Source organism: Entelurus aequoreus, linkage group LG20 (genome assembly GCF_033978785.1).
Source record: "Entelurus aequoreus isolate RoL-2023_Sb linkage group LG20, RoL_Eaeq_v1.1, whole genome shotgun sequence".
NCBI classification, from domain to species: domain Eukaryota; kingdom Metazoa; phylum Chordata; class Actinopteri; order Syngnathiformes; family Syngnathidae; genus Entelurus; species Entelurus aequoreus.
In genome coordinates, this window is record NC_084750.1 from 39,083,750 (window position 1) to 39,111,667 (window position 27,918).

At 39.0% G+C, this 27,918-nt stretch overlaps 1 protein-coding gene across 1 annotated transcript in view; it reads left to right on the forward strand.

The window, feature by feature from the left end:
• Window positions 1-27,918, forward strand: part of LOC133636265 (otoancorin-like) — a 73,944-nt gene that overhangs the window by 26,174 nt on the left and 19,852 nt on the right. The window contains exons 7-16 of the mRNA XM_062030104.1: window positions 4,836-5,006; window positions 6,041-6,181; window positions 6,260-6,309; window positions 9,012-9,129; window positions 10,707-10,825; window positions 20,070-20,211; window positions 22,521-22,711; window positions 22,815-22,905; window positions 25,661-25,763; window positions 25,831-26,027. Of these exons, the coding sequence (XP_061886088.1) occupies window positions 4,836-5,006; window positions 6,041-6,181; window positions 6,260-6,309; window positions 9,012-9,129; window positions 10,707-10,825; window positions 20,070-20,211; window positions 22,521-22,711; window positions 22,815-22,905; window positions 25,661-25,763; window positions 25,831-26,027 (1,323 nt within the window). The remainder of the gene's footprint in view (window positions 1-4,835; window positions 5,007-6,040; window positions 6,182-6,259; window positions 6,310-9,011; window positions 9,130-10,706; window positions 10,826-20,069; window positions 20,212-22,520; window positions 22,712-22,814; window positions 22,906-25,660; window positions 25,764-25,830; window positions 26,028-27,918) is intronic.

Genomic DNA, 27,918 nt, shown 5'->3' on the forward strand with positions numbered 1-27,918 from the left:
ACAGGTAAACCCTGCCGAGAGATTCAATCGGACGTTGCTTCAGATGTTGAGAACACTGCAAGAGGAGAAGAAGAGCAACTGGAAGGATCATTTACCACAGGTGGTGCATGCATACAACTGCACTAGACACGAGGCCACAGGTTTCTCACCCCACTACCTCATGTTTGGGCGCCACTCCCGCCTCCCTGTTGATCTGCTCTTTGGTCTGTCCTCTGAAGAGGGTGAAACACCCCAAGGGTACGCCGACAAATGGGCTGTGAGAATGAAAGAGGCCTACCGCATTGCATCTGAGAACAGTCAGCAGTCCAGTGCACGAGGCAAGAGACGATATGACCTTCATGTGAAGGGGATTGTTCTACAGCCTGGTGACAGGGTTTTAGTTCGCAACATGAGTGAGAGAGGAGGCCCAGGAAAGCTCAGGTTAAGGAACAAATAAATGACAGCCCTGTTTACAAAGTGTCTCCAGAGACAGGTGGTGGCAAAGTCCGTACTCTACATAGGAATCTCCTCCACCTTGTAAATGACTTACCTGTGAGTGTGGCTGAACAGTCAAAGAACCAAGCACCGACTAAAGAGAGACAAAGGAATAGGAGTCAGGTTGAAAGGAATGCAGAGAGAGAGACATTCCAAAGCAGTGCTTCATCTGACTCTGATGAAGATGGCCCAAGACCACAGTACTGGCTCAGAGTATCAAGGCCAGCCGAGTCACAAAGGTCAAATATAACAACCACCCATGTGCCTCAAAGAAACCATGTTACTTCTCCATCCTTACATGAACAAGCAAGGCTGACCACACAAGCAGGAGAGCACGGACAGCCTCCTAGCTTCACAGCAGAGGAACCTGAACTGATGGAGCAAGAACAATCCAGTGAACACGAATATGAACAGAATGCTGAAAATGAACATTGCCAAGCCAGGTATGACACCAACCAGGACAGTCCTTCTTCCCCTCAGCGTGGTTCAGTCAGGAGACCAGTGCGAGACAGGAGACCACCCAGGACACTGACTTACGAGTCTCTTGGTCAGCCATCTTACCAGTCAATTGGGTCAGTCAACAATATTGGACTTTGTGGGCCACAGACATTGCCAGCATGGGAAATACAGTCAGGCCCAACACCACATTACACACCCTATCCCACACTATACCCAACACTGCCATACACTGTCATGATGCCATGACAGTGTAGGGGGGGTATATTTATAGCTAGAATTCACTGAAATTAAAGTATTTCTTATATATACAGTACAGTAATGAAAACACAGTTGTTCTACTAACTGTACTGTACTTGCTGGTTACTTATAAAAAAAATAACACTTACCTTTCACTATTTGAGTAGCTTTTGTTCTGCCATTTGAGTACTGTCGAGCGATCTCTGAATCCGGGAACATATCCTTCACAGATTTGTTGAAAACATCCGCAAATGAGAACGGAATGTTGCTTGCAAGGTGGCCCATAATACTGCGTTGCCGCCCCCTTGTGCTTCTCTGACCATTCATGAGTGACTATATCCATTCGGCCACCATGTTATGGGTCATAGATAAACCTATGGATAAAGGAGACATATATAATAGTCTCCTATTCAGGTGAGAGAACGCTAAAGGCAGTGCCTTTAAGGCACGCCCCAATATTGTTTGTCCGGCTGGGAATTTTGGATATTACAACTTGCCGTAGTTTTGAAGCAATGCATGATGGGAATCCGGATGTTGTGTGTCAGTGTATTAACATGCCGGCTGGAATAAACACACTCTGAGAAATAGCTCCGTGCCTGCCTATTTTATGGGTTGTAGATAAACCTATGGATAACGGAGATATGTATAATGGTCTCCTTTTCAGGTGAGAGAGGACGCTAAAGGCATTGCCTTTAAGGCACGCCCCCAATATAGTTATCCGGCTGGAAATCGGGAGATTTTCGGGAGAATGGTTGTCCCGGGAGATTTTCGGGAGAGGCACTGAAATTCGGGAGTCCCCCGGAAAATTCGGGAGGGTTGGCAAGTATGAGCTAAAGTACTAGTGTAATATTACCGGTCTTGATGGGGACGAGCACATTGCATCGTTTACAGACCACATTGGTCTGACTACAGTCCGTTTTAAAACATTTTTAAAACTGCCATACTGTCATGCTTTTCCCGTTTTTTTCTCTCTGCAGCATTCATTTTTACTTTCTCTTCTTACTCCATGCAAAAAATTAACTGGGAGACAATAAGATGGCGCAACCAAAATTATAGTTGATACTGTTACCTGACTGGCTGTTAGCGTGTCACTCCTACTGATCAATGATCACTTCCTGCGTTGCTCGGCTACCAGAGAGCGAGTGTCTTTGTTCATGCAACCAACCTTGCTTTGCAGATTCTGTTTTCTCCTGACAAAGAAGAAAATAAATTATCGAACATTTTTAATTGATATCGATTACGTGTCTATCACGATATATATTTATATTGTTTTATTTCCCAGTCGTAACCAGTACTCATGCCCAAAAATGAACAGGAAGTCAGGCTTAGGCGACCTCACGCAACACATATTAGGGGGAAAAAATGAACCCCAAATACCGGTTTAATAGATCTACACAAAATTCCGTAGACTAATGTCATAGTACATGAACAAGTACAATCTCAAGAAAGCTAACTTCAAGTCAGGCACTATGAACAGACAAATCTAAGAAGTTGAACCCCACAACAGCAGTTTTTTATTTTTTGTATTTATTTGATTTGATCTTTGATTTTTCAAATATGCAAAAAAACAAGAGCAAGCCTTATCCAATACAGTGCCTTAACAGCCATTTAAACAAAATGAAAACAACGGAGAATAAAAATGAAAAAAATAAACAAAATGAGCAATGGACTTTTTTATTTATTTATTTTTTTACATATTTGAAAAGGAGTGAGAATAAGTTTACACTTAATTAATCCCACCCCTTTTCTTTAAACCGTAAATTACTCTGAGCTAGAACTACCTGTTGTACAATCTTAATGAACTTGTATATACATAAATTATAATACATATGCACACTACACACATACATAGCCACACCATTACCACTAGTGATCATGGAAATGGCATCATGCCACAGCAGCAGCACCACTGCCTCAATGGGCAGCCCCACGCTCTTCTGTAACACAAACAACCCAATATCAAAGCCATTCTTCATATTTGTACCTCTGGAATACCATGTGCCTGTGCTTCTTTTTAAACTGGTTTATGTTTGGACATTGCTTTAACTCCACATTCAAACCATTCCATAGTTTCACTCCACAAATTGAAATACAAAAACTTTTAATGGTCATTCTATAACTAAGCATTTTGAAATTAAAATTCTCCCTTAAATTGTAACTCACCTTCTCGTGTGCTGAACAATTTTTGAATGCTTCCTGGGAGTTTATTGATTTTGGCTTTATACATTATTTGTGCAGTTTGAGCTGCACATTTATATATATATGAGCTGCACATTTATATATATATTTATATATTTAATGTATATATATATATACTTTATATTATGCTTTTTTTTTATGTAGAAATTTTTTTTTTCTGTGACAAAACAAACATTAAAAAAACACCAGCAGACACGAAAACATATCAATTCAGTTTGTTTTAATAAGCCCCTTAAGTTATCCAGAGACATTTTTAAATGATATTGCTGGATAGACAATATGTCTAATATTTTTATTTTTGACAGTCCATATACATTGATTACATACATGGAGCTGCAGCCCATTCGCCTCTTCTCACAGCTATTTTTTGCACTTTTCTCGACGGGCAAAAGGCAAAAAACAGTGGCCGCAGAACAGTTTTAGTCTTGATAGATGGCACTGCGCGCTAAATAATAATTTTTGCATTTTTTACCCCAGTGTTGTGGTTTTCTGATGAATCAGCATATATTCTATATATTAATAAAAACAGACTCGCTAAATGGATTGCCCTCCTTATTCTGCTCTCTTAAGAGACGCAATCCTCTGCGCACAAGTTTAGTAGTTGAGCTTTGCCCGTGCTATCAGGTTTGCATGTTTTTATACAAGTAAACCTTTAGTAAATCAGGCCATATTTTTTTCGTAATGTTGTCTTTTAATTGCAATACATGGTCTAAAATATGAACCGAGACAAGAGCTCTGTTCATCTTGAACTTGAATCTTCAGCTAAGGTTAGTGATGTGTATTTCTGGTCTTGTCATCCTCGTCGGGACAAAAGGATGACACCGCAGTGGGGCTGGATCAAAAGAGACGTTACAGATGCTGTACTGAACCAAAAGTTGCTTTATTACAAGCAAGCGTGATTATACAGGACTGCTGTTCCTGGAGGAGGTCAAGTCAGAAATGAGGCACTCCTAACTTGGAGAAGCCAAACCATCAGTTTTATATTCTTACCTCCTGTCTGTGTGTGTGTGCTAAATCGGGAGAGTGCATCCTGGCCATAAAGGGGATGTTTGTGTGGAAGTGCCTCTTTACGCCAAACAAGTCTCTTTTCACAGATAGGGCCATCACCTTTGCAAGGTTCAATTTTATTGCCTTTTCTTCCACGAGAATTAATTCAATCCACACACCAATGTCAGTACTAAAGGGCCCTATGTTATTATGTGCCCAAACTGAAATGCTACTATTTACTTAAATCTGGTGGTTCACTTTCTCCAAGAGGAATATAAACATTCACCACATGCAAAACATAAGCTGCACATTTTTCCATTTCTTTAGCTTTTTGTAGCTTTTATCGCAATACTTCCTGCAAAAGACTGCATTCAGGAATAACGTTGCCTCGAAGAACACTATTAAAGCTCACAAAAGCTGCAGATAACGCAGGGATTGACTGTGATTTTTCTCAAGCGTTTTCCTGCTGTGTGTAAAAGTGTCAGGAGGTTTCCAGTCAGCAGCTGCTCCAACTTGGTCAAGTCATAAAAGGAGTGCCGAGCTGTGTGCTGCGGCGTGTGAAGACGTTGGAGATGCTGAAAGACGTGGAGACTCTGAGGAGCGTCTCAGAGAGGATGAGGAGGGCTCAGAGGAAGGCTATGTTGCAGGGGGTTAGTATCGGAACGAGTGTTATTTACTACTATTACTACTACTAAAATAAATTGATAAATATATACAGTTGATAAAATAAATTGAAATAAAATATTTTAAAATGAATGTAAAGAAAAAAGTATTGGAATTATTACTTTACTAATAAATAACTACTCAAAATAAAAAATAGTATTAACTATTAGTATATACTACTATTATTACTACTAAAATAATTACATTTAATAAAATTAAATAGTTTAGTTAAAACAAATGTACAAAAAACTATGGAACTGTTGGAAAGTTACTACTTCATTATAAATAAAGAAATAATTTAAAAAAAATTAATGTAAAAAAAGTATTTGAACTGTTTGATATTAATGAATTAATATTACTGAAGATTAATTAAATAAATAAATAGTATTAGAACTATAATCTATTGCCATTAAAATAAATAATATTGGAACTAGTATTACTGATTTTACTATATAAATACATTCAATAAAGTTAGTTAAATAAATAAAAAATAAAAATGCAAAAAAGTCTTGAAACAATTAGAAAACTGCTACTAAAACAAACAAATAACTTAAACAAATGCAAAATCAACTATTATTTACTACTACTATTCCTACCACTACTAAAATAAATAAACACATCTAATAAAATCAAATAAAAAAATTGCGTAAAAAAGTAACAATTAAAACAATTTAAAAAGTATTATAGTCATCATTTAATGAAAATATTACTACTACTACTACTACTAAAAACATTTGAGAAATAAATAAATAATAACGGAACTATTATTTACTACTACTACGACTACCACTAATAAATGAATAAGTTAACAAATAAATGTTATAAAATAAAATAAATACATTAAAAAAAAAAGTATTGGAACTATTGGAAAATTATTACTTTAGTATTAATAATTAATAAATTATAACCCCTGATGAAATAAAATAAATATTGTTAAAAAAAATTATCAAAACTATTTCAGTCCACTCCGTGTTGTGGTGTTTGATATAATGGCTCTCATCCCTTTAAACTGATTTAAAAGCTGCTGAAGAAGATGAGCCCTTTGGAGCTGGTGGGCCGACTGCCTGGTTCCTTGCTGCGCAGTTTGTCTGTGAAAACTCTGCAGGAAGCAGACATCACTTCCTCTCTACAATTAAAGGCGGAGAGTCTAAACCGCCCACAGGTCGCTACACACATCCTGGCCAAGTATTTTACTATCATGATGATTATTTCTAAAGCTTAACATGCTTCATTTCCTTAGGCCGCTTTTCTGGCTGCAAAGCTTTTCAAGAGGCATACGTCACACTTTTGGTAAGAATACAACAAATTATTTTTCACTGGAAAATGAAAGGACACATTTTGGCAACAATAGCTTATCATTGGCACATTTTTAAGGGGATTTATGATTGTGTCTTTTTCTGACTTATAAATGTTGGATGATCGTGGTAAAGTTTATGCATTTTGGCGTGAGCTTTCACGCTGTTTTGGATGCTTCTGTTTACGTGGTGTTGTACGTTGTCACGTTTTGTCGTCACAGCAAAGTGGACGTACTTATTTGGACATTAAGTCAAGCTTTAAGCTCCTCTACCTATGAGGAAACTAAAAAAGTACAATAAAATATTATTTTCATGTAATCGTGCATATGCATTATTACAACACTGACGTGCGACATGCAGTGACTTGAATTGTGCTAAAAGCAGCTATTTTGAATACACGATCCATCTAGGGATGGGAATTTTTCGGTTACAATTCTGCTTTTGATTCTGTTTAACGATTTGGTTCCTTATAACAGTCCTCTTATCGATTCTTATTTGGAAAAAAACTGAGAAAAAAAGGTGAATTAGCTTAAATGTTGTTTAATTTAGAGGTAACGTGACGTGGGGTCTCAAGAGTCCCATACGTAGCATAGAAGAAAAAAAGTAACTTACTTAAATTTGTAAATAAATATAAGAAATGAATATTCTTTAGTAGAACTCATCCATCCATCCATCGGTTTTCATTTAATCATGTGCAAATTACACAAGAATGTAACATTTAGTAACATGTGATATTAACCTATTACATGCAAAGTGAGATATGTCAAAAATCTCAGAAAATGCAAGGTTTCAGAAACTGTAAGCCATGATGATGATCAAAACATATTTCTCTTTGCATGTAATGAGTTAATGTCACAGATTAGTTTCACATTTGAAGTTAATTACTGACATGAATGGACTTTTACGCCATATTCTAATTTGAGTTTCACCTGTATAATATAAAGACAGAGACAGGTTGCAGGAAAACGTGCAAGTTTTATCTGACTACAATTGAACAACCTACCGAAAATGCAAACTTTTGACCACAAACTTAGTCGCTGCTCGGTGACATCCGTCTACAGAACTTTATCCCCAGAGCATGTGTCCTCCGGAAATAAAATATATGTTTAACAAATAGAACTCCATATACGGTACACAAGATAGTGGAAATACCTTATAGCACATCACATAATACGAACAGGTATACACTTGTGATTTAGGGCTATATAAATAAATATTGAGTGATTGATTGATTGATTGATTGATTGATTGATTGATTGATTGATTGATTGATTGATTGATTGATTGATTGATTGATTGATATAAATAAAATAGAACAATAAATTATAAATACAAATTAAACTGCTATGAATACAACTAAGGATGGACTTTGTCATACCAGCACACATTTACACACGAAAAGACACATTATATATCTTGAAAACAATGTCTAATAAGAGTTAATGACAAAAAGCAGTGCTTCTCAATTATTTTCTGTTACGCCACCCTAGGAAGAAGAAATTATATTGCGACCCCTCACTCTCCACAGTGATTATAAATAGTATAATTTGTCTGTAAAATTGTTACAACTATAACTCTGCATCTTATTGTAAGCCTATTAAACATGAAGGATAACAACACAGCGTTTTTTCCTCGTCTCCCACCGTGGTTACAGTGAAGTCAAGTGCTACGTACGCGTCATCGTATTCTGGTGCGGCAAAACAAGCATGTTCTCCGAGGTCACACGCAACCCCCATGGCATCGCACCGCGCCCCCCAAGTGAGGCCGGCCCTACTATTTGAGAATGAGCGGCAGGCGTGAACTGGAGCTGCCTGCCTCAGAATCTGTCTCTCATCATGCTCATCTAACTGAGAAGGCATTCATTTCAATTTAACAAGTAATAGCGCTAACATGATAAAAGGTGTTTGTTAGTATCTGTTGTATTTAGATGACATGCTGGCGTTACTGCAGCTAGGATTAGATAGGAGCGGGTAAAAATTACACTTTCCCTTAAAATGATTGCATGCTGTGTGTCCTAATGTTCCAGCATTGTATGTCCTCCTCTTGATGAAATAGCAGCCGTATAATTATTACAAGTAGCACCGTTGCAAAATTTTCATGTAAATTGTTTGTGTTTGTTACGCCTGGGCATTGCCATTTTGCGATCTGACGTCACTACGCACGTTGCGTAATGACATCATCCCCACCTGGAAGAATCGATAATAGCAAGCGATTCCAAAGAATTGATACACTGGGAACCGGTTCTGAACAAGAACCGGTTTTTGATTCCCATCCCTACTAATAGTGAAGCATTAGTAGTGCACACTAGTAGTTCTACATTGATCGTACACAACGATAGTGTTTTGCAATAAATTTGCAAACTTTAATAATGATTTTTAATAATAGTGCACACTAAAAATTGGCCATTAAAGTGCCTACTAATAGTGTTTTCCAATGATAATGTTTTCAATGATAGTGCACACCGTTTTTTAATAATAGTGTTTTTTAATAACAGTGCAGTCTTATCTAACAGAGCTGCTGTGCTAATTCACTTGTAGGTCTTAAACCTTGACCTTACACATGAATAAATGTTTGCATATGTTTTGTATTTATGTGCCTATGAAGGTTCTCATTCATCCAGGTCGATGTCATCTCAGGGCGTTTAATTGTTCGCAATTGGTTTGTCCTGGAAGACGTTTTGTATTTATGTCGCTGCAGGAGGACTTCCATCATTCAGGGTGTTACCTGTAAGATGATTGACAAAATGGCTGACACAGACCTGCAAGACATGGCTCAGGCCATAGAGGAGACACCATGGTGGCTCTCCAAGGCACAGGTATCAGCTGTGATATTATACTACAGTATTGTAGAGAGCACATGTATCAGCTGTCATACTATACTAACGCATCTTAGAGAGAACAGGTATCAGCTGTGATATTATGCTACAGTATTGTAGAGAGCACATGTATCAGCTGTCATACTATACTAACGCATCTTAGAGAGAACAGGTATCAGCTGTGATATTATGCTACAGTATTGTAGAGAGCACATGTATCAGCTGTCATACTATACTAACGCATCTTAGAGAGAACAGGTATCAGCTACGATACTATACTACAGCATCGTAGAGAACACAGGTATACGCTGCAATACAATACTAGAGCATCGTAGAGAACACAGGTATCAGCTACGATACTATACTACTGTATCGTGGAGAACACATGTATCAGCTGTCATACTATAGAGCATCGTAGAGAGCACAGTTATTAGCTGTGATACTATACAAGAGCATTGTATAGAGCACAGGTATCAGCTATGATACTATACTAGAGCATCGTAGAGAGCACAGGTATCAGCTACGATACTAGAGCATCGTAGAGAGCACAGATATCAGCTGCAATCAATCAATCAAAGTTTACTTATATAGCCCTTAATCACAAATGTCTCAAAGGGCTGCACAAGCCACAAAGACTTCCTCAGCTCTGATTCCACATCAGGGCAAGAAAAAACTGAACCCAATGGGAACAACGAGAAACCTTGGAAGTCCCCACAGATGTGGGGACGGTCCCCACATCTGTGGGGACCGTCCCCTTGGGTGATCGGTGCAATGGATGCCGAGTGGATACGGTTAATAACGTGAGAGTCCAGTCCATAGTGAGGCCACCAGTGGATCCCCTTGTATGGAGACAAGTCAGCAGCACAGAGACATCACCGATTGATGGATAGAGCGATCCTGACTTGAATAGCTAGCGCCTTCTTTAGTGGCAACTGATCTGTGTCCACCTGATAACCTCTCCATGCAGGAGAGTGGGGCAGACAGAAGAGAGACGACAGATCAACTGGTCTAAAAAGGTGCCTATTTAAAGGCTAGGGTGGATAAATGAGTTTTTAGATAGGCCTTAAATGCTTCTACTGAGGCAGCATCTCTAACTGTTACTGGTAGGGCATTCCAGAGTACTGGTGCCCGAAAAGAAAAAACACTATAACCTGCAGACTTTTTTTGGGATCCGGAAATCACTAATAAACCGGAGTTCTTAGAATTCAGATTACTGACCGGGACATATGGTACAATACAGTCAGCAAGATAATATGGAGCAATACTGTTCTGTATTTCAGATTAGATATCAAGTAAATAGCAGTATTGCTGATATTAATAGGTACAGTAAATTATTAGAATAACCGCTTCTATTATTGTGTACTGTATTCTCAGGGTATTCAATCGATCGAAACTGGACTGTTTGGTTAATCTCAGACAAGATCTGACCAATCTAAGTCTATGAGCATGAACTGATGAAGCCTACTCGGACGAGAGGCGAAACATCTTCTAAGACAAACCACAGTCCGGTTGCGATCGATTGACTGCCCTGAGATGCCGATGACCTAGATGAATGAGAACATTTTATGTACTTTTAGATTGGATGTGCAGCCTGGAAATACTTCGCAGCTTTGAGGAAAGCACGAGCAGATTGCTTCAAAAACATCACAGAGGAGCAGCTTATTGAAATTCCAACAAGTCTGATGATCCACCTGCCGTAAGAACACAAAGCACACATCACTCTGCGGCTTTAAAGAGGAACGGCATTTTTTGGAAATTTGCATATTGTTCGGCATCATGAGAGATATGACGATGGATGTTATTTTTTTTTATGCATTCTAAATATTAAATAAATGCAATCAAAAGTCCGCTTACAATGCTAAGCGTCTTTTCGTGTCGTTATCGCCATTTCTGGGTCCTATATGGCTGTCAAAGTGTACCAACTTTTCGGAGAACGTACTTAGCCACCTACTTTCCAGGTGAGAGGCATGATTTAAGATCTAAAATAAACTTACAGGGAGCAAGGAAGCGAGGAATCACCTCGCTAGTTTATCATGTCGAAATAGTACACAAGATGTTATCCCAGCGCCGCTATAAATAGTTTGTCTATGTTAACGCTTATAATAACAATTTTACTAATTATTGGTTTATATTCGAGTCACAAAATGTAAATAGAGTATTGTTGACACTTATTTATTGAATTTTATGGTCGTAATAGAGGACCTCCCATTGGCTCCACTGTAAGCGGACTTTTATTTATGTTTATTTAATATTTAGAATGCATTAAAAAAGGAGGTTAGTGCTGGTGCCTCACAATAAGAAGGTTCTGGGTTCGATCCCCAGGCTCAGGGTCTTTCTGTGTGGAGTGTCAGGCCTGCTACTAACAGTTTAGTCATGTTTGTGTTTTCCTGTGTTCAGTGCTTGTTCCTGTCCAGTGTTCTTATTTTGGTCACTGCACCGCTGTCCGGAGCGCTGCCTCTCTCACCTGTCTCTGATTGGCACTCTAGACACACCTTTTACCTGTTGCCAATCAGGCTTATTTATAAGCCAGCCTGCCCTGCATACAGGGCTGGATCATTCTACTTGTTAGTCAGCTTCCTGTGCACCTCCCTCTTGCCAATAAATGTACTTTTACCTGCAGGCTGTCTGCTATTTCTGCATCTTTGGGGTCAACGCTTACCAAACCTTGACAGAAATTATCCAGCCAGTGAGTGACCGCGCAGAGATTTGTATGGCCCACCGGCTTGACAAGATTATGGCCCTGATTGCCACATTGAAGCATACTCCAGCTTCTTCTCAAGCTCCCTCCCACCCCTCCCCCTAGGGGCTATGAGTAGCTGTGCTGCTGGGGAGGCACAGCAACTTTCTGCTCCAGTGAGGTTATCCACGACGCCACTACCATGCCTCCCTACTTGGATTACCTCATCAGCGACGTCGCTACCAGCAAGCCTTCCTGCTTCAGAGTGGTCGTCCACGATGCTACCATGTCTCTCTGCTGGGATGACCTCAACGACGCCGCTACCAGTACTCCCTTCTGCTCCAGTGAGTTTGTCTTCAGTGGGTCTGCCGCAGCTCCAGTGGGTCTGCCGCTGTCGCCACCCGCAACTCCAGTGGGTCTCCTGCAGAAGTCCATCTGGCGCTCGCCGTCCTCGCCTTCCGCATGAGTGCGCGTCTGGCGCTCGCCGTCCTCGCCTGCTGCAGGAGCGCACGTCTGGCGCTCATCGTCCTCGTCTGCTGCAAGAGTGCCCTTCTGGCGCTCACTGTCCTCACCTGCTGCAAGAGCACCTGTCTGGCACTTGTCGTCCTCGTCTGCTGCAAGAGTGCCCTTCTGGCGCTCACCGTCCTCACCTGCTGCAGGAGCACCTGTCTGGCACTTGTCCTCGCCTGCTGCAGGAGCGCCCGTCTGGCACTCGCTGTCCTCGCCTGCTGCAGGAGCGCACGTCTGGTGCTTGTTGTCCTCGTCTGCTGCAAGAGTGCCCTTCTGGCGCTCACCGTCCTCACCTGCTGCAGGAGCACCTGTCTGGCACTTGTCGTCCTCGCCTGCTGCAGGAGCGCCCGTCTGGCACTCGCTGTCCTCGCCTGCTGCAGGAGCACTCATCTGGCGCTTGCCGTCCTCGCTTGCTGCGGAGCGCCCGTCTGGCGTCTGGAAGAGCTCATTTGGCACACACCGTCCTCGCCTGCTGCAGAAGTGCTAGTCTGGGGTTTATTTTCCAGCAGCAGGTCCTGGGACCTGGGCGTTGACGACTGCTGCTGCTGGGGTGTTCATTGTGGGCTTCTCTTGCTCCGCTTTGCCAGCTACGTCTCTGTTCCACCCACCGCCGACACCTGCCTCTTCCCCGCTGGCTGCAGGGACACAAGGCCTGGACTGTTGGCCGGCTCCTCCGCCATTGCTCCCTCCACCCTCAGTTGGTTTTTGGACTCTCTGTTGAATTTAAAACGTCTGATATGCGTTGTAGGAAAGTCAGGCCTGCTCCTGACAGTTTAATCATGTTTGTCTTCCTGTGTTGTGCTTTTTCCTGTCCAGTGCTGTTATTTTGGTTTCTGTTTCCTGTCACTGCACCTCAGCGCAGCCTCCCTCCAAAAACATGCACCTGGGGATAGGTTGATTGGCAACACTAAATTGGCCCTAATGTGTGAATTTGCGTGTCAATGTTGTCTGTGTTTGCACTTCGATGAGGTGGCGACTTGTCAAGGGTGTACCCTGCCTTCCACCCAAATGCAGCTGGGATAGGCGAGAGGGACAAGCGATAGAAACTGGATGGGAAAAAAAATAATTCGTCATCATGTCTTTCATAATGATTGTGAACCATAGGCAAAGTAAAAAAAAAAAAGGTGCAGTTCCCCGTTAGATATATATATATATATATACATATATATATATATATATATATATATATATATATATATATATATATATATATATATGTATATATATATATATATATACACACACACATATACATATATTAATATGTACATATATATGTACAATATGTATATATGTACACACACACATATATATATATATACACACACATATACATATATATATATATATATATATATATATATATATATGAATATATATATATATATACTTTATATATATATATATACATATACATACATATTAGGGGTGTGGGGAAAAATCGATTCGAATTCGAATCGCGATTCTCACGTTGTGCGATTCAGAATCGATTCTTTTTTTTTTTCTTTTTTTTTTTAATGTATTAAAAAAAATTATTTTTATTTTTATTTTTTATTTTTTATTACAGTTTTTTTCCATCGCTAACAAGCGCTTACCTATACTTAAAATACTTTTACTAAACTCTTAACACAGACTTACACCTACAAAACACAATTGGCCAAATAGATCATTTTCTTCTCAAAAGCACATTTTGTTAACTATATACTAACTCTTCATTTCAAAATAGAAGACATCTTTCTCTGCACACATTAACTTTACCAAAACACTGGACATCTGACTCAAAATGAAATTATTCTTTCAAAGAATAACTCTTGTTTTCACTTCACAAGGAACATGCAGCCAATCAAAGTACACCAGGTTTCAAAATACTGGCTATTGTGGACATTACAAAAACTGCATAGACTTTTATGTTTCAGTTTTACAGGTATTTGCATGCAAAACATGCAATCCAAGTTTTTTACGCCTAATTTTTTGGTTGGGAACTGTATATCCACATGTAATGTTCACATTCAAAAGCATTCCAGTAAAAAGCGAATCAGTTTATTTTTCTTTACTGTTTACTACAGGAGGTATAGTAGAAATACTGTTTACATTATGATACAACAGAAAACGTTTTACAGTATTGTTTACAGTAAAGTTAACAAAATATCCATGAACAAAAAAGCAACAGCAAAAAGCCCAGTAAAAAGGGAGAACTAAAAAAAACCACACAATTCCTTTACAGTATCTAATCCCTGCGATCTTCAGGGTTAGGCCACAAGTTTTCATCCACATCGCATCTGATGTTACAGTATTATCAGCTGGGATATATTGTTTTAGAACTGATATTACTGTATTACAGAAGCAGAGGTTTTTATACTGTATCTAAGGTTTGGAATATTGTGTTTGCAATTGTGGGATGTTGTGTGTTAACATTTGTAAATAATACAAAAACAATCCATAATTTTGTTTGGAGGTATAGCTTGTCTGTTAAGAAAATGTAAGCATTATATAAATGTGTTCACCGACTGCATATTGTGTGAAAACAACATGAAATGTGTGAATGGTATGGCCACAAAGGACCGATGTTGTGCTAATCGTGTTTAGAGTTTTGAAAATGTGACTACTGTTTAGAAAAACGCTTGTTAGCGACTGAAAAAAACTGTAATCAATCCAACAAAACAATACACAGCAATACCATAACAATGCAATCCAATTCCAAAACCAAACCCAACCCAGCAACACTCAGAACTGCAATAAACAGAGCAATTGAGAGGAGACACAAACACGACACAGAACAAACCAAAAGTAGTGAAACAAAAATGGATATTATCAACAACAGTATCAATATTAGTTACAATTTCACCATAGCAGTGATTAAAAATCCCTCATTGACATTATCATTAGACATTCATAAAATAAAATAGTGTCACAGTGGCTTACACTTGCATCGCATCTCATAAGCTTGACAACACACTGTGTCCAATATTTTTACAAAGATAAAATAAGTCATATTTTTGGTTCATTTAATAGTTCAAACAAATGTACATTATTGCAATCAGTTGATAAAACATTGTACTTTACAATTATAAAAGCTTTTTACAAAAATCTACTGCTCTGCTTGGATGTCAGCAGACTGGGGTAGATCCTGCTGAAATCCTATGTATTGAATGAATAGAGAATCGTTTTGAATCGGGAAAAAAATCGTTTTTGAATCGAGAATCGTGTTGAATTGAAAAAAAAAAAAAGATTTTGAATCGAATCGTGACCCCAAGAATCGATATTGAATCGAATCGTGGGACACCCAAAGATTCACAGCCCTAATACATATATATATATATATACATATATATATATATATATATATATATATATATATATATATATATATATATATATATATATATATATATATATATATATATATATATATATATATATATATATATATATATATATACACATACATACATACGTACGTACGTACGTATGTATGTATGTATATATATATACATACATATATATATATATACATATACATACATATATATATACATACATACATACATATATATACATATACATACATATATATATATATACATATACATACATATATATATACATATGTATGTACATATACATACATATGTATATATATATATACATATACATACATATACATACATATGTATATATATATATATACATATACATACATATACATACATATGTATATATATATATATATACATATACATACATATACATACATATATATATATATATATATATATATATATATATACATATATATACAGTACATACAGTATACATATATATACATATACATACATATGTATATATATATATATATATATATGTATATATATATATACAGTACATACAATATACATATATATATACATATACATACATATGTGTATATATATATAAATATATATATCAGGGGTCGGCAACCTTTACCACTCAAAGAGCCATTTTGGCAAGTTTCACAAATTAAAGAAAATAATGTGAGCCACAAAAAAAAAATTAAAATTTTAAATGAAAAACACCGCATACAAAGCTTAAATTGCTTTGTGCTATGTTAACCAGGGGTCTCAGACACACGCACCGGCACGCACTTTAATATGTAAATTTGATATAAGGGCGGTCCGCGAGTTTTGAATGAATGGCGCTTGATAGCGTCATGCTTGCCAATCCTCTCATTATTTCCGGGAGACTCCCGGATATCAGGACGTGATGGCACTGCTTTTGGCGCCCTCTACAGCCTGCTCAAACAGTGTACCTGCTCGACCGCATGTAGAATGCAGCTTCAGCTGGCGTACTAGGTCAGCAGCCACACAGCTTACACTGACGGTAGCCGTAGAAAAAAAAACTTTAACACTGTTATGTTACAAATATACGCCACACTTTGAACCCACACCAAAAAAGAATGACAAACACATTTCTGGAGAACATCTGCACTGTAACACAACATAAACACAACACAACAAATACCCAGAATCCCATGCAGCACTAACTCTTCCGCTCAACCGACGCACGGAGGGGGCAGGGGGTTGATGTGTGGGGGGGTTTGGTGGTAGCGGGGGTGTATAATCTAGACCGGAAGAGTTAGGGCTGCATGGGATTCTGGGTATTGGTTGTGTTGTGTTTATGTTGTGTTACGGTGGGATGTTCTCCAGAAACGTGTTTTTCATTCTTTTTTGCTGTGGGTTCACAGTGTGGCGCATATTTGTAACGTAACAGTGTTAAAGTTGTTTTATACGGCTACCGCCAGTGTAAGCTGTGTGGCTGATGACTAAGTATGCTTTGCTGTCTCCTACGTGTGCAAGTAAAAGCTACATACAACATTTGTAAATGCTATAGAGGACAATTACTGCAGTGCATTCAGGGCACGCCCTTAATTTAGTAATCAGAGTGAAAATGATTGGGAAGAATGGTTGCCCGGATCTGAACCCGAGCGGTGTTTTGTTATTGGACTTTTGTGCCCGTCACAGATTGTCCATAACAAACACCATGTTCAAACATAAGGGTGTCCATATGTGCACTTGGCACCAGGACACCCTAGGCCGCAGTTCCATGATCGACTTTGTAGTTGTGTCGTCGGATTTGCGGCCTCATGTTTTGGACACTCGGGTGAAGAGAGGGGCGGAGCTTTCTACCGATCACCACCTGGTGGTGAGTTGGCTGCGATGGTGGGGGAGGATGCCGGACAGACCTGGCAGGCCCAAACGCATTGTGAGGGTTTGCTGGGAACGTCTGGCAGAGTCTCCTGTCAGAGAGAGTTTCAATTCCCACCTCCGGAAGAACTTTGAACATGTCACGAGGGAGGTGCTGGACATTGAGTCCGAATGGACCATGTTCCGCACCTCTATTGTCGAGGCGGCTGATTGGAGCTGTGGCCGCAAGGTAGTTGGTGCCTGTCATGGCGGTAATCCTAGAACCCGTTGGTGGACACAGGCGGTGAGGGATGCCGTCAAGCTGAAGAAGGAGTCCTATCGAGTTCTTTTGGCTCATAGGACTCCTGAGGCAGCGGACAGGTACCGACAGGCCAAGCGGTGTGCGGCTTCGGCGGTCGCGGAGGCAAAAACTCGGACATGGGAGGAGTTCGGGGAAGCCATGGAAAACGACTTCCGGACGGCTTCGAAGCGATTCTGGACCACCATCCGCCGCCTCAGGAAGGGAAAGCAGTGCACTATCAACACCGTGTATGGTGAGGATGGTGTTCTGCTGACCTCGACTGCGGATGTTGTGGATCGGTGGAGGGAATACTTCGAAGACCTCCTCAATCCCACCAACATGTCTTCCTATGAGGAAGTAGTGCCTGGGGAATCTGTGGTGGGCTCTCCTATTTCTGGGGCTGAGGTTGCTGAGGTAGTTAAAAAGCTCCTCGGTGGCAAGGCCCCGGGGGTGGATGAGATCCGCCCAGAGTTCCTTAAGGCTCTGGATGCTGTGGGGCTGTCTTGGTTGACAAGACTCTGCAGCATCGCGTGGACATCGGGGGCGGTACCTCTGGACTGGCAGACCGGGGTGGTGGTTCCTCTCTTTAAGAATGGGGAACCGGAGGGTGTGTTCTAACTATCGTGGGATCACACTCCTCAGCCTTCCCGGTAAGGTCTATTCAGGTGTGCTGGAGAGGAGGCTACGCCGGATAGTCGAACCTCGGATTCAGGAGGAACAGTGTGGTTTTCGTCCTGGTCGTGGAACTGTGGACCAGCTCTATACTCTCGGCAGGGTCCTTGAGGGTGCATGGGAGTTTGCCCAACCAGTCTACATGTGTTTTGTGGACTTGGAGAAGGCATTCGACCGTGTCCCTCGGGAAGTCCTGTGGGGAGTGCTCAGAGAGTATGGGGTATCGGACTGTCTGATTGTGGCGGTCCGCTCCCTGTATGATCAGTGCCAGAGTTTGGTCCGCATTGCCGGCAGTAAGTCGGACACGTTTCCAGTGAGAGTTGGACTCCGCCAAGGCTGCCCTTTGTCACTGATTCTGTTCATAACTTTTATGGACAGAATTTCTAAGCGCAGTCAAGGCGTTGGGGGGATCTGGTTTGGTGGCTGCAAGATTAGGTCTCTGCTTTTTGCAGATGATGTGGTCCTGATGGCTTCATCTGGCCAGGATCTTCAGCTCTCGCTGGATCGGTTCGCAGCTGAGTGTGAAGCGACTGGGATGAGAATCAGCACCTCCAAGTCCGAATCCATGGTTCTCGCCCGGAAAAGGGTGGAGTGCCATCTCCGGGTTGCGGAGGAGACCCTGCCCCAAGTGGAGGAGTTCAAGTACCTCGGAGTCTTGTTCACGAGTGAGGGAAGAGTGGATCGTGAGATCGACAGGCGGATCGGTGCGGCGTCTTCAGTAATGCGGACGCTGTATCGATCCGTTGTGGTGAAGAAGGAGCTGAGCCGGAAGGCAAAGCTCTCAATTTACCGGTCGATCTACGTTCCCATCCTCACCTATGGTCATGAGCTTTGGGTTATGACCGAAAGGACAAGATCACGGGTACAAGCGGCCGAAATGAGTTTCCTCCGCCGGGTGGCGGGGCTCTCCCTTAGAGATAGGGTGAGAAGCTCTGCCATCCGGGGGGAGCTCAAAGTAAAGCCGCTGCTCCTCCACATCGAGAGGAGCCAGATGAGGTGGTTCGGGCATCTGGTCAGGATGCCACCCGAACGCCTCCCTAGGGAGGTGTTTAGGGCACGTCCGACCGGTAGGAGGCCACGAGGAAGACCCAGGACACGTTGGGAAGACTATGTCTCCCGGCTGACCTGGGAACGCCTCGGGATCCCCCGGGAGGAGCTGGACGAAGTGGCTGGGGAGAGGGAAGTCTGGGCTTCCCTGCTTAAGCTGCTGCCCCCGCGACCCGACTTCGGATAAGCGGAAGAAGATAGATGGATGGATGGATGGATGGATGGATGGATGGATGGATGGAGACTGAAAATAGGATTATATTTGCCCTGGGAGTTAACAGGAGAGGCACTGAGATCCAGAAGTCTCCTGGGAAAATTGGGGGGGTCGGCAAGTATGCAGCTGAGCCGCATCTGAGTGGTCAAAGAGCCGCATGCGGCTCCGGAGCCGCGGGTTGCCGACCCCTGAGATATATAGATATATATATATATATATATATATATATATATATATATATATATATATATATATATATATATATATATATATATATATATATATATATATATATATATATATATATATATATATATATATATATATATATAATACATTATTTATCATGTCTTCCAGGGCTTGGGAATTGAACCATCTACCTGATTCTGTTTGTGAAGTGTTCCTCAACAAGACGCAATCAGCCAAACTCTCCTCCCTGCCTCGTCCATCAACATCTCGACTTGCGCTTCTGCACAAAGCTCTGCACTGCCTCACCAAGGTGGGACCAGCCTTGTCAAATACAAAAAAGTAAAACAAAAAAATGCATGATTTTTTTTTTTTTTTTAATATTTTCTAAACAACTGTGAAATAATATAAAATACACTTAAATCACTTTACAATTTGGATTTACTGTACTTAAGTGTAATGTACTGTCAATATAATCTTTACATTATATTTAAATTATATAAAATATAAAAATGTATACAAAAATTATAATTTTTTACTGGAATTTGTTTCTATTCTAACATTTTTATTTTTTTGCATGTCTGCTTGTATACTGTATTCGTTTTTTATAAATAAATATAGATAATTATTTTAAAATAGTTTTATAAAATGTTCATTGTTTTGAAAAACAAAACAAATGTAATAAGTTGGCATGCATGTATTCTTGTATACTGCATTTATACATACACTTATGTCAATAAATGTAAAAAGATATGATAAATATGTAAAAAACATTCCTTTTATACATTTTTAGAAAGTTTGCATGCCTGCTTATGTGTATATAAAATAAATGTGTTGCATACATCAGTCAATAATAAGACTATATAATAATTACAATGTAAAAATGTATATTCTTGAAATTGTATGAACATTTTCATTGTAATCATGATACAAAAAATAATTACATTGAAATATTAGTTTCCAGGCATGCCAGCCTCATTTCATTTTTCATTTCATGTATTTATTTATTTCAGGCAATGACATAAAAAAGTACAAAGTTGACCACACATAATAATATAAATTAATATAGTGCAAAGGTAATGTATAGTATGTAATGCATAATGCATGCTTAATAGTGCATTCATATTCACTGCATAACATACAGTTATATACATTAATATAACAATGTATCATAGTATAATATAAGAATTTAAAAAAATTTAAATATTTTTTGGAACATTTTCAATGTTTTCAAAGCCATTTTTTCTAACAGATACAATAGATATAATCTATGTACACAGAAATACTCATATTTTATTCAATTACATTTTTAGTATGTTTAGGTATTTTTAAAATCGTTTTCTACATGTCTGCTTATATACTGTATTTATTTTCGCTACATTACATACAATTATATTAAAATAGATACATTGTAGAAATGTAATATTCTTGAGAAATTTTTATGAGCATGTTTCATGTTATAAAGTAAAAAAAAGTATTAAAATATTTTGTATGCATGTCTGCTTATAAAATGTAGTAATATCCATTACGTACGATGAATACCGTAATATAAAAACAGATCATGAACAGTATATATAAATTAACATTTTACAAATCATTTTATGAACACTTTCAATAGGGTCCAAAGCCATTTTTCTAACAGATACAGCAAATATGTTTTATGTACTCAGGAATACTCTTCATATTATTTTATTAAATTACATTTTTCATTGTTTTGAAGGTTCATAAAATCTATTTTTAAAATACATTTTTCACATGTCTGCTATTATACTGTATTTATAATCGCGACATTACATACAATTAATAACAAATATAAAATAATAATAAATTGTAGAAATAAATCAACATTACTAGAGAATTTGTATGAACATTTTCCAAAAATGTTTGTTATCTTTGCAAGCATGTCTGCTTACAAACTGTAATAATCGCTACATACACATGCATATATAAGAATGCATATATAAACATATCTCGCTACAAACACAAATTAAATACAAATAATTATAAGAATGAATGTAAAAATATTAAAGTATAATTTAAGATATTTTATTTTTAATGTCATTTTGTATGTCCCCAACAATATATACAGTAGATATAATGTATGTTCCCGGGTAAACTCCTTATATTTTATTTAATTACATTTTTGTTATGTTTTGAAGGACAAAAAAACGTTTTTCCAAAATAGTTTGCAATTATATGAACAATGTTGAAAAGGTTAATGCATAATATATACAGAACTATTTCTATAATATTTAATTTAAAAAAATGTTAAAGTTGTATTAAAATGGTGTGATTAGTAAAATTGTATAGTACTTTGTTACTGAGTAATTATGAATATAAAAAATATGTAATAAGAGTTTTTCATTGTTTACAACATATTTTTCATGACAGATTGCATTAAAAATATGCAATTTTGATAAATACTTTATATGCTTACAACATAGGTACCATGACATAAACCATAACGTTCAATATTTTGTTTGTACACTGATAACTTCCAGCTAATTGGCAATAATCCTCTTAAAAAATCCCCAAGTTTGAAAATACCTAAAACATTTTTTCATTTAACAGAAATAGCCTTGAAGGAAATATTTAACCTCATTTCCAAATGCATGTTTTCAGGATAAGAACATGTCATCACTGCTGACCGTAGAAGATGTTTCCAGACTTGGAGAACTCGTGTGTGAGCTTCCAGCGTCCACGTTGAGCCTAATGGACGCCAACACCCTCAACGTCAGCATGCAGGTCATAGCTTCCTGTCAGCATGTTCCTCACAGAGAAGCCCTGATGCAGCTCATCAAAGAAAACTTTAGGTACTTTTCAATCCTGCTCCTAGTGGACAACTGAGATATTATAGGTACAGGAAGACAGTACAGTGCAATGTCTTTTTTTTTTTTTTTTTACTATTTCCTGCAGGAACCCATCTGAATGGTCACAGGAAACTATGGAGTCACTTGGTCCACTTTGGGATTGGGATGAAAATGCTCTGTTTGCGCTGCCCTTTAAGGTGTGTCACTTACAGTTTGTGAAGTGAATTATATTTATATAGCTTTACATAGTGAAACCCATTATCTACTGTACATCTTTAAGCTACAATTAAACCAGTGTGGGTGGTACTGGGTGCAGGTGGCTTAAGTGTCTTGCCCAAGGACACAACAGCAGTGACCAGGATGGCGGAAGTGGCGATCGAACCCGGAACCCTCAAGTTGCTGGCACGGCCGCTCTATCAACCGAGCCACGCCAGAACCAGAACTAGCAGATGGCCGTTAAGCTTTTCAATCTGGCCCGCCGGACATTTTGAGATGGAAACTGTAGCTGCCATTATGATGTGCAGTGATGTTTTCAAATGACCGTAAATCTTGAGTATTTCAATGGTTGGAATCTGTACTTTTGCATGATATACTAGTTACTATGGTAATCTAAGTCACAGCAGCTCAGACATAAACTGTTTCCAGAGCGGCCATCCTGAAATGCGGGTGTCAGGGACAGACGTGGAAGGAGATTATTACAACAAAGTGCTAAAGCTTAGTGATACATCAGATATATCAGATTGTAGGTGGGGGTTTTTTAACCGTCGCGTTCATATTTCGCTGTGTTTGTTGCATTTTTGTTGCGTTTCGCTTAATTGTAAAATATGTCGATCGAGAGGGTGTGTGACGTTCATATGTTGTCAATATTCAGTGTTTTATCGTTCATAGTTAATAATGTAAATCCCACATTCTTTATTTTCATGTACATTCTGGGTGTCTCATTCAGTAAAAAAAAATTAAATTCCATTCCGTTTTTTAAGGCGGTCTGTCATAACATTTTTAGCATTCAATCAGACATTATTGTGAGGTTTTGTATTAGTGTTCCTAAAAATAGATATACCGGCCCCCCTCTGAATCTGGCCCCCCGAGTGAAAATAATTGCAGAGGCCTGTGTTATACTGTGATTCTTACATTATTTACATATTTCAACAAGACAAACAGAACTAAAATGGCATAATGTGACAGCAAAAAGATGAAATGTTGATACAGATACCATGCTTGTCACAAACAACACAAAGTTGAAATGCAGATTTCTATTTTAAATATGTTAATTCAAATAAAAAGTTGAGATGCAAGTTTTTTCTTTAAATATATGTGTAGTCAAAGAAAATTGTGTTTTTCTTGACACACTTTTCATGAAGATAAACTAACTAATATATGTGATCGTTGTTGAGCACTAGGAGTGTGAATCTTTGTGCACCTAACAATTCAATCCAGTTCCGTTTCCTGGCATGACAATTTTGTTTTAGAATTGATCTTCTCATTTCAAACTGATTCTCGCAATGCATTATTTGGCATAAAAATTATAATTAAACTTTTTCAAAACAGGTTACAGGTTAGAGCTGCTCCTTCTGGTTGATTTGAGATGGTCTAAAAACGTATTTTAAAAAAATTGAAAAATATATATTTTATAAAATTTGTTTGAGTCAATTTTAGAAAATTATGAATTGATGTAGAATCGGGACCAATAAGAATCGTGATTTGGCTTGGAAATGATTTTTTTTGTGCACCCCTATTGAGCGCTATGAAGTTTACCTGGCCACAAACCTGGTAAAAAAATTGAGGAAAGAAATCTGTAGATTTGTTGCCAAAACTGATAGAAAACAGTAAAAAAAAGACTACTTTTTTGTGATTTTTTTCTACAGATAATTTTACCTTTGAAATAAGTATTTGAAATGTATAAAAGTCAGTAAATTTGAACTATAATAAATAATACATTTGATACATGTAAGGTTTATTGCAGGGGTCCCTAAACTACAGCCTGCAGGCCGGATACGGCCCGCCAGTGTCCAAAATTCGGGCCGCGGGAAGTCCCAAGTTAAAATAAATCAATACATTTGTAATGTCCTTTCTAATCCATTTCCTACCACTTGTTACTCTTTGTGTCTCTGAGCTGCTCAGGCAAATCATATTGTCTAAAAATGCATTTTCCCATCGATAACATCGCGCTCGTGCCGCAGTGTCGGGCGAGCATGCGGCAGGTGCGCGCTTTTTCAGTCAATTAGTGCTCGAGGAATGAATATATATATATATATATATATATATATATATATATATATATATATATATATATATATATATATATATATATATATATATATATATATATATATATATATACACAGAACTATATATCTATCATTTTTTTAACCCAATGTGGCCCCCAAGTCAAAAAGTTAGGGGACCCCGAGTTCATTGTTTTCAAAAAGTAACAATTCGACAAAACAATAACTGTAATTAAGTGTACCTACAAAAAAAATTGTACGCTCACTTAAAATGATGAAATGTGATTTTTTTTAAAACACTGCTTTTGTGTAGAACAAAATTAAGTTTTAAAATTTGGAGACTGTGTGGCTAGGGTGGTAGAGCAGCCGTGCCAGCAACTTGAGGGTTCCTGGTGCGCCATCTTAGTCACGTCCGTTATGTCCTTGAGCAAGACACTTCACCCTTGCTCCTGATGGGTAATGAGAGGTTACGCCATCTGTGTGTGTGTGTGTGTGAAGGGGTGAGTGTGGAAAATGTGTCAAAACGCTTTTAGTATCTTGAAGGTAATCCATTTACTATTCGAACAATTATTTTCGGTTGTCATGTGTGGAGTGCAGCATGATTATGGAATGGGTTTCATAATAGTGTTTGATTTCAGTACGACCAAACATGTCAGAAGATGCTAATGGTGTAGTTGTGTTAGTTAATTCTCCACACATCACAACTTTGTTTTTTACCTTCTGCCAGCCTTGGATGATCGAGGTCTTTTATTTCCTGAGATCGCAACACAGGACACAAGCTCTAAGGAGGACCTTCTTCAAGCTCATCACATCTAAAAGGGAGGACGAAGGTAGGAAGAGATAGTCTTGTGTTGTTATTTAACACACAACACTCACATCATGTATTCTCCCTCTCAGTCATGACAGACAGTTTGAACAGTAACGAACCAACAGTAGATTTAATAGAAGAACTGGGAATGGACAATGTGTTCTGGTCAGCTGATCAACTAGATGCGATGTCATCAGACATGTTCCTTGTTACCATGGAAACGCTTGGTTCCGTCCCCGACTACGACTTAGAGCAGCTGACCGTGCTCAGTAAAAAGGCAACTGAGGTAAAGCCTATATTTAAAAACAAAACATTTTGGACTAATTACATGTATTTCTCTTACACAATACCCAAAACTAGTGAAGTTGGCACGTTGTGTAAATCGTAAATAAAAACAGAATACAATGATTTGCAAATCCTTTTCAACTTATATTCAATTGAATAGACTGCAAAGACAAGATACTTAACGTTCGAACTGGAAAACTTTGTTATTTTGCGAATATTAGCTCATTTGGAATTTGATGCCTGCAACATGTTTCAAAACAGCTGGCGCAAGTGGCAAAAAAGACTGAGAAGGTTGAGGAATGCTCATCAAACACTTATTTGGAACATCCTACAGGTGAACAGGCTAATTGGGAACAGGTGGGTGCCATGATTGGGTATAAAAGCAGCTTCCATAAAAAGTTCAGTCATTCACAAACAAGGATGGGGCGAGGGTCACCACTTTGTGAACAAATACATGAGCAATTTGTTTAACAGTTTAAGAACAACATTTCTCAACGAGCTGTTGCAAGGGATTTAGGGATTTCACCATCCACGGTCCGTAATATTATCAAAGGGTTCAGACAATCTGGAGAAATCACTGCACGTAAGCGATGATATTACAGGGGATCTAAGGTCGCCTTTACTGCATCAAAAGGCGACATCGGTGTGTAAAGGCAGGGTTTTCCGCAGCGCTTTGTTGTTAAGGCGGCCGCCTTAACAACAAAGAGCCACCGCCTAAACCAGGGGTCGGCAACCTTTACCACTCAAAGAGCCATTTTGGAAAGTTTCACAAATTAAAGAAAACAATGGGAGCCACAAAAAAATTTAGAAAATTTAAAATGAAAAACACCGCATACAAAGCTTGAATTGCTTTGCGCTATGTTAACCAGGGGTCTCTGACACACGCACCGGCACGCATCTTAATAAGGAAATTTAATGTTAGTGCGGCCCGCGACTTTTAATTGAATGGGGCTTGATAGTGTCTTTCTTGCCAACTCTCTCAATTTTCCGGGAGACTCACAAATTTCAGGACGTGCTGGCACTGTTTTTAGCGCCCTCTACAGCCTGCCCAAACAGCGTACCTGCTTGGCCACATGTTGAATGCAGCTTTTGCTTGCTCACGTAAGTGCCAGCAAGGCATACTTGTTCAACAGCCACACAGCTTACACTGACGGTAGTCGTACAAAAACAACTTTAACACTGTTACGTTACAAATATGCGCCACACTTTGAACCCACACCAAAAAAGAATGACAAACACATTTCTGGAGAACATCTGCACTGTAACACAACATAAACACAACACAACAAATACCCAGAATCCCATGCAGCCCTAACTCTTCCGCTCAACCGACGCACGGTAGACCGGAAGAGTTAGGGCTGCATGGGATTCTGGGTATTTGTTGTGTTGTGTTACGGAGCAGATGTTCTCCAGAAATGTTTTTGTCATTCTTTTTTGGTGTGGGTTCACAGTGTGGCGCATATTTGTAACGTAACAGTGTTAAAGTTGTTTTATATGGACACCGTCAGTGTAAGCTGTGTGGCTGTTGACCAAGTATGCCTTGCTGTCGCCTACGTGTGCAAGTAAAAGCAACATATAACATGTGGCCGGGCTGGCACGCTGTTTGTAAATGCTATAGAGGACAATTAATGCAGTGCCATTAGGGCACGCCCGCCCTTGATTAAGTAATTAGAGTGAAAATAGGATAATATTTGCCCTGGGAGATTTCTAGGAGAGGCAGTCTCCTGGGAAAATCGGGGGGGTCGTTAAGTATACTGGGAAAACCGGGAGGGTCGGCAAGTAAGCAGCTGAGCCGCATCAGAGTGGTCAAAGAGCCGCATGCGGCTCCGGAGCCGCGGGTTGCCGACTCCTGGCCTAAACTAACGTCTAAATAAGCTGCTACGCTTCGTTCT